At 43.9% G+C, this 8,629-nt stretch overlaps 1 protein-coding gene across 1 annotated transcript in view; it reads left to right on the top strand.

Moving 5' to 3' along the window:
- The window catches only part of GNS (glucosamine (N-acetyl)-6-sulfatase), a 33,284-nt gene continuing 24,655 nt past the window's right edge, over positions 1-8,629 (top strand). The window contains exons 1-5 of the mRNA XM_005303194.5: positions 1-323; positions 2,459-2,518; positions 3,204-3,410; positions 4,435-4,500; positions 4,951-5,049. Coding sequence (XP_005303251.1) covers positions 165-323; positions 2,459-2,518; positions 3,204-3,410; positions 4,435-4,500; positions 4,951-5,049 — 591 coding nt within the window. The 5' untranslated portion in view covers positions 1-164. The remainder of the gene's footprint in view (positions 324-2,458; positions 2,519-3,203; positions 3,411-4,434; positions 4,501-4,950; positions 5,050-8,629) is intronic.

Below are 8,629 nucleotides of genomic sequence, written 5' to 3'. Positions count from 1 at the left end.
CGCGGCCAAGGCCGCTGCTGAAGCCGGGACGGTCACGTGACAGCGCCTGCTGCGCTCCCTGGTCATATGCCGAGGGCGGGGCGCCGCTCGAGTCGGTTTCGTTCTGCGCTCGCCTGGGATAGCGCCGGGACAGAGGCTACGGTGCTGCGCTCGGGTCCCGCACGATGTTTCCCGCGGTGCGGGGGCTGGGGCTGGCGCTGGCCGCGCTGCTGGTGCTGAGCCGCCATTGGGGCTGCGCGCAGGCGGCCGGGACCAGCGGGGCGCGGAAGCCCAGCGTGGTGCTGATCCTCACCGATGACCAGGATGTCTGCTTGGGCGGCATGGTAACCTGCTCTCCCTATCGCCCGGGATGTCCTGGGGGGCCGCCCCCAGTCCTGGGCTTGGGGGGGCCTGTGTCCCCGTTGTGGGCTCTGCCCCCGGCCCAGGGGTGGTCCTGCCCCCGGCTGTGTCACGCGTGGGCCTCGCGGTGCTGGGCGCCCGGGCGCAGGCAGCCTCGCGCTCGAGCCCGCTGGGCGCGGCAGCGTTTGCTCCTGGCCTGACCCGGCTCGGGGTGAGGGGCGGGGCTGTGCGGGGGCTCGGTGGGGCAGACGCACCCCTTACAGGTACCTCGCCAGAGGGGCGGGAGGGGCTCTGCCGTGGCCAGGGCCGCTCATCTCCGCTTTGGCAGTGGGGACCCTGAATCTTGGGAGAGGGAAAAGCGTCTTGAGCCCAGACCAGTTTGAAGGGAGCAACTGGCTGCATAACAGGTGTTTGGAAGCTGTCGTGCAACTTCCCTTTGGTGTGTGTCTGGGCCGGGATGTCGCCTCTCACTCAAGGAACCCGTGTGCGCTGGCTGACCGGGGGCTCGTCGTTAGCGCAGCGTCCCTGACAGAACGGGTGGGATTTGCCTTGTTTGCGGCTTTATTAGACAGGCGGAGTGTCAGCTCTCCCCTAGAAAGTCCATAGAATCAGCTAGGATGGTGTGTAAATGGCAATAGCTCTTAATTCTGCCGGTGCCTTTCTGTGACCCTGTTTCGTTGGGTTATTGCAAGCGTGACTTCATGGGGTTTAATTTGTAGGGCAAATATTGAGATACAATTATCAGAAAGGCAACATATTGCATTCTCGGGTGCAAGTTCTGCACTGTTCCCAAGAACATGAGGTAAAAGAATATATATGCCTTTTGGGAAGCGAACTAGTGTAGTCAGAACTTCACACTTAGTTATCCATATTAAAGAGAGAGGTAACGAGAAAATTCTCACTCACAATGCTTTGGATTAAACACTCTAAAAAAAGGTAGCTCAGTGGTTTGAGCATTGGCCTGCTAAACCGCGGGTTGTGAGTTCAATCCTTGAGGGGGCCATTTAGAAATCTAGGGCAAAAATCTGTCTGGGGATTGGTCCTGCTTTGAGCAGGGGGTTGGACTAGATGACCTCCTGAGGTCCCTTCCAACCCTGAGATTCTATTCTATTTTAGTATACGTGTTCACTTTTCATCACACCCTGAAGTAACAGGTCTTCATCAGTCCAGAATGTTAGGATTTGCAGTTTACTGTCTTAAACTGACCAGCATCAATACACACACGGTTTGCTATATGCATAGTGTTTATTACATCAGGATCACTTAATTAACCTATCTGTATGTAGTTCTTCACTTGGGATGTTGAGTGCTTCAGGATGTCCATTGAAGGAATCAACATTAAAACAGAAATAGGGCCTGTGACTTGACAGATTCCACAAATTAAACAATGAATGTTACTTAGAGCACTTTTCTTTCAAAGATCCCAAAAGGCTCATTTTACTGTAGTCGTTAAATTCTACTTGCCCAGGGTGAGTACCTGTTTTTGATAGAGTAAAATATTAGGGTTTTCATTCCAGTGAGGGTGGGAAAGTAAACCTTATGCCTGGGCTACTTAGTGTTAATAAAAAGCAACAAAGAGTCCTTTGGCACCTTATAGACTAACCGATGTATTGGAGCATAAGCTTTCGTGGGTGAATACCCACTTTGTCAGACACGTGTTTTAATAACCATTTTGAAAGATTGTTTCACTAACGACATATGAGGAATCAATTCACACTATGAGATTGTAGCAGTCTGGCTCCAGGATGAAAAGGGGCATTTTAAGAACAACAAAACACTATTTTCTGTCTAGAAAATGATGTCTGGTTGATCCATTTGAATGAAGAAACATTGGGTAGAATGTAATAACTTAAAAGGAGAATTCTGTCAAAACTTGCAAAAAGTAAACTAAGAATTTTGATAACTTTAGCCTTGCATTTTAGATGTAGAGTTTGAAGTTTCACTGCAAAGAAATGGAGGCTTTGGTTTGGTCTAGCCAATGCTTAAATACTGTGGTGATTGGTACTCTATAAATACCTCCCATGAAAATCAACTTAAGGTTGCCAGTTTAGATAGCACACTAGCATCTCAGTATCCAGATATTTTTAGCTCATTGTACTAATTACTATCTCTGTTACAGACACCGCTAAAGAAGACCAGTGCCCTTATTGCAGATATGGGGATAAGCTTCTCAAATGCAGTAAGTGCTGACATTGACTTCTGTAACCTGCAGTGGCATGTATTTATTGAAGCTATTGTAATTTAAATACCTATGGTGGTAATGGTATAACAGATGTAATCTCTAATTTGGCTCTGAAGTAGGTTTAATTTCAACTTTTTAAATATGGAGAATACAAGGGGGCAGATTAATTCCTGTGGTAAGGTATGAATTGGACCCAAGATCACTTTCTGTGCCTGGGATGGACCATTTCAGAACACTTAATTTAATGAATATTTTTAGAAAATGAAAGTTTTGGCTGTAAACTAATAAGGAAATCTTTCAAAGATTTGGCTTTGTACAGGTTTGAAAATTGACTAATGGTTCCCCATTCTTGTTTACTGGAATTGTTACAATAAGTAGTATTTAAATAACTGTTCATTCTCAAATAACTGGTGCTTTCTGCTGTGTGTATAACATGCGTTTTCTAAATTGTAAACTCTACAGAAAATATAAACCCAATCCCACGTGCAACCTCTAATTGATAAAAATATTTGGGTGGTAGTTCTATATGCCTAAATAAATGGGAGTAATCTGATCTATGTGATGTGAGTGACTTATTTGCATATCTTTTAATGTCTTTTGCTATTTGCTAAAAACTAGATTTTTTTTTTTTTTGCTTCAACGAGTCAATTTACAATTTGTATTTTTTCATCCTGTGTTCTAGTATGTGCCCAGTGCATTGTGCTGTCCCAGCAGAGCTAGCATCTTAACAGGGAAGTACCCACATAATCATCATGTTGTCAATAACACTCTGGAGGGAAACTGCAGCAGCAAATCATGGCAGAAAATACAGGAACCATATACCTTCCCAGCTCTCCTCAAGTCCATGTGTGGCTATCAAACGTTCTTTGCTGGGAAGTATTTAAATGAGGTATATCTTACTCATATTTGCTGTTACACAAGTGAATTGCCTGTACTGAAAATAACTTTGTGAAATAAAGTCTTAGTCCTTATTTCTGTAGATAAAATAAACCCCCATAATATTTAAAATACTACTGTTTAGATGAAAAATTCTTTCTCAGAATTGTTAAAGGAATGGAGGAAATAAGACATGCAACCTAACTTTTCTCAGCTTAGTTTGGCCAAAGTATCACATCCATGTAATAGGTAGTCTTGAGAGAGTCAAGTATCAGAGGGATACCCATGTTAGTCTGGATCTGTAAAAAAGCGACAGAGTCCTGTGGCACCTTATAGACTAACAGACGTGTTGAGAGAGTCAGTAGTTTAGTCCTCCACTTCAGGAGTACCTAGAATTTGAGGATTATATTTGGGGAAGGGATGTGGGACTGGACTTCTGTGGTTAGGTCATGTGCTGGGTCCGTGTCCCCCCCCCCCCCCCCAATCATAGAAACCACATGGTCCAGGAGGTTCTGGCAAGGGAGAGAAGAGAAGAGAATATTTCAAATCCCCTACTGATTATACATCTGCGGGTTGGAGAGGGAATTGTTAATTGTATACAATTTAATTTTTCCCTTTAAAAAATTACATACAAACAATTAAAAGAACATTTTGCAAAGTCGAGCATTCAAAAGTTAGGCAATAACAGATTTAAGGTTGCCCCACTATGTGTATGCATTTAATAGTCTTTAATATGATATACTATATTTTTCTGCAGGACTCCTGTATAGTTCAGTGCACAGGTTGGATGTACAAGGGAATAGAATTAATGTTGCTTGGGCAACTGTAAATCTGGTATCGCCTTTCTTTGCAACCTTTTAATGTAGGAGTATTTGTATGTCGTACAAGTCAGTGTGTGTTTATCTGATTAGAACTGGGCCTTTGCATTTCTGGTTGCTGTGGAAGAAAACAACCCTCCCTAAATATAGCTTATATCTCAGTCACATCTGAGACTGTGCTTGGTCACTTTCTTTTTTTTCCCTTTTTTTTTTTTTCAGTATGGAGCAGAAGATGCAGGGGGAATAGGCCATGTTCCTCCTGGATGGAGTTTTTGGTATGCTTTGGTATGTGACAGCTTCTATTAAATACCTAGTTGTAGATACTTTACAAAAGTAAATCTAGCTTAATTGTGCTCAATCTAAGAACCGGTCTGCTTTTTGCATGCTTCTGTTAACTAAGAGGAAATTCCCTTCCTTCATAGTGTGTTGCATTTTCTCAGCTTTGTAAGGAGGCTGTTGATGTTGATGAGTTATTTCTAAAGAAGTATCTGAAAACCTGATTTCAACAAAGGAAAACTTGCTATTATTATAGTATAGAATCACTTTGGTTTTACAAAAGGCAAAGCTTGTAGGCCTTTTGCAGTGCACATACTACAAATACTTCAATAGGACAAATTGTTTGATAAAATCAGGCTTAACAAATACTTGTTGACAACTTAGTTTATTTAAAGTGGTCAATGAAATAGTAGATTCTTGTCTTTTTCTATATCTAAATGATATATTCTTTTCTCATAGGAAAAAAATTCAAAGTACTATAATTACACTCTTTCAGTAAATGGAAAAGCACGAAGGCATGGTGAGAATTACAGTGCAGATTACCTGACAGATGTACTGGTAAGAAACATCACAACAGCTGCATTACTGTTCGATTTCTGACCAAACACTACTTTATGCCTGGCTGTGTTACTGAATGGATATTGCCTAATCTTGGTGTTGTCTTTACTTCAGGCATAACCAGTGAAGCAAGATTCCAGCTCTATTTAAAGAGGGCAAGGTTGTATATTGTTAGATAGCTGTTAGCCAAGGGCCAGATCTGGAGGTGAACACTGACTTCAGTGGTAGTTCAGGGTGCTTGACCAAAATGTTGCTGATTGGTAGGTCATAGACTTCCATTTAGAACAAGTACCAACCTGTGAAATGGCAATTTGGCTTAAGACCTAAGAGAATATGCTTCACTTCAGCCAACTGTTGTTGTAACGGAGTTCTAACTTAGCTCTCATTTGTTTTTAGATGTTATAGTATGTCTATATATGTGATTTCAAGAGACCTCTATTAACATAAGAACTTAAGAATGGCCATCCTGGGTGAAACCAATGGTCCATCTAGCCCAGTATCCTGTCTTCAGACAGTGGCCAATTCCAGATGCTTCAAAGGGAATGAACAGAACAGGGCAGGGGTGGCCAACCTGAGTCTGAGAAGGAGCCAGAATTTACTTATGTACACTGCCAAAAAGCCACAGTAATACATCAGCAGCCCCCCCCCCCACCCAATCAGCTTTCCCCTCCCTGCCCCACCTCCCAGCCCTCCCGATCAGTGGTTTCGTGGCATGCAGGAGGATCGGGGTGGGCGGCAGAGGGGAGGGAAGAGTGAGGGCACAGCAGGGGAGGGGGTGGGAAGGGGTGGAGTGGGGGCAGAGCCAGGTGTTGAGCTGTGAGCACCCCCCGGCACACTGGAAAGTTGGCGCCCATCTCTCCATCCCTGGTGTCGGTGCCTATACAAGGAGCCACATATTAACATCTGAAGAGCTGCATGTGGCTCCGGAGCCACAGGTTGGCGAACCCTGGAACAGGGCAACAATCAAGTGATCCATCTCCTGTCATATAGTCCCAGCATCTGGCAGTCAGAGGCTTTGGGACACCCAGAGCATGGAGTTGTATCCCTGACCATCTTGGCTAATAGCCATTGATGACCCTGTTCTTCATGAACTTATCTAATGCTTTTTTTGCCCCAGGTATACTTTTGGCCTTCACAACATCCCCTGGCAACAAGTTCCACAGGTTGACTGTGCATTGTGTGAAGAAGTACTTTCTTTTGTTTGTTTTAAACCTTCTGTCTATTAATTTGATGGGTTACCCCTGGTTCTTGTGTTGTATGAAGAGGTAAACAATACTTCCTTATTCACTTTCTCCACACCATTTATGATTTTATAGACCTCTATCATATTCCCCCCCCCCCCCCCTTAGTTGTTTCTTTTCCAAGTTGAACAGTCCCAATCTTTTTAATCTCTCCTCATAGGGAAGCTGCCCCATACCTTTAATCATTTTTGCTGCCCTTCTCTGTACCTTCTCTGTTTCTTAAATATCTTTTTTTGAGATGGGGTGAGCAGAACTGCACAGAATATTCAAAGTGTGGGTGTATCATGGATTTATATAAGGGCATTATGATATTTACTATCTAATTATCTGTCCCTTTCCTAATGGATCCTAACTTTGTTAGCTTTTTTGACTGCTGCTGCGCACTGAGCAGATGTTTTTAGAGAACAATCCACAATGACTCCAAGATCTTTCTTGAGTGGTAACATCTAATTTAGACTCCATCTTTTTGTATGTATAGCTGGGATTATGTTTTCCAATATGTGTAACTTCTCATTTATCAACACTGAATTTCATCTGCCATTTTGTTGCCCAGACACCCAGTTTTTGAAATCTCTTTGTAACTCTTCGCAATCTGATTTGGGCTTTACTATCTTGAGTAATTTTGTATCATCTGCAATCTTTGACACCTCACTGTTTACCCCTTTTTCCAGATCATTTATGAATATGTTGAACAGCACTGGTCCCAGTACAGATCTCTGAGGGAGACTGCTATTTACCTCTCTCCATTCTGAAAACTGACTACTTATTCCTACCCTATTTCCTTTCTTTTAACCAGTTACTCATCCTTGAGAGGACCTTCCCTCTTATCCCATAAGTGCTTAGTTGGCTTAAGAGCCTTTGGTGAGGGACCCTGTCAAAGGCTTTCTGAAAGGCTATTTCCACTGAATTACTCTTGTCCACATGTTTGTTGACCCCCTCAAAAAATTCTAAGAGATTGGTGGGGCATGATTTCCCTTTACAAAAGCCCTGTTGACTCTTCCCCCAACAAATTGTATTAATCTATGTGTCTGATAATTCTGTTCCTTTCTGTAGTTTCAACCATTTGCTTGGTACTGAAATTAGGCTTTCCAGCCTGAAATTGCCAGGATCGCCTCTGGAGCCTTTTTTAAAAATTGGCATCACATTGGCTATCCTCCAGTCATTTGGTACAGAGGTTGGCTTAAGTAATAAGTTACATACCACAGTTAGTAGTTCTGCAGTTCCATAGTTGAGTTCCTTCAGAACACTTGGATGAATACCATCTGGTCCTGGTGACTTATTATGGTTTAATGTATCCATTTGATCCCAAGCCACCTCTATTGACACCTCAATCTGGGACAGTTCCTCAGATTGTCACCTAAAAAGAATGACTCAGTTGTGGGAATCTCCCTTATATCCTCTACAGTGAAGACAAATACAAAGAATTCATTTAGCTTTTCTGTAGTGGCCTTGTCTTCCTTGAGTGCTCCTTTAGCATTTTGATCATCCAGTGGCTCCACTGACTGTTTGGCAGGCTTCCTGTTTCTGATGTACAGTAGAACCTCAGAGTTACGGACACCTCAGGAATGGAGGTTGTCCGTAACTCTGAAATGTTTGTAGCACTGAACAAAGCACAGTTCAGGCTCCAGATCCAGCAGCTTGCACTCCAAGCTAGGATTCAGCAGCAGCTGAGCAACCTAGTCAGCCCCGACGGTGGGAGCAGGGGGCGTGTGTGTGAGAAAACAGCGTGGGTCCCTTCCCAGCCGGGAGAATGGGGGGTAAAAACAACGTGTCCCCCTCCTGGCTGGAGAGAGGGAGGTAAAAAACCATGTCCCCCTCCGGGGGGGGGGGGAGGGGGGTGTGTGTATGAGCTGCGCAGACCCCAGCGTTGCTCCTCCTCTGCTGTCTCCGGCTGCCTTGCCCTGGCAGCTCCAGCGTCTTGCTGTAAGTGGTTGTCCATGAGGTGGGGTGGGGGCAGCCGCCCAGATGTGCCCACCGTTAAGATGAAATACAGGCACAGTACAGTGCTTGCTCTTTTTTATTAATCTCTGCTGATGCCTGATTGGTTACTTCTGGTTTCACATGGTGTCTGGTTGGCCTTTCAGTCCATAACTCTGGTGTTTGTGTCTTTGAGGTTCTACTGTACGGGGGGGGGGGGGGGGGGGGGGGGAATTGCTGTTTGAAGAGAAAACTAGCAAAAGACAAATTTTTTGGCATACCAAATTATACTTTTACACTTGACTTGCCAGAGTTTATGCTCTTTCTATTTTCATCATTGGGATTTGACTTCCAATTTTTTAAAGGATGCCTTTTTGCATCTAACTGCCTCTTTTATTCTATTTAGCCATGGTGACGTTTTG

Source organism: Chrysemys picta, chromosome 1 (genome assembly GCF_011386835.1).
Source record: "Chrysemys picta bellii isolate R12L10 chromosome 1, ASM1138683v2, whole genome shotgun sequence".
Classification (NCBI taxonomy): domain Eukaryota; kingdom Metazoa; phylum Chordata; order Testudines; family Emydidae; genus Chrysemys; species Chrysemys picta.
Note: the sequence above shows the minus strand (reverse complement) of the source record. Positions and strands in the feature narration are given on the sequence as shown.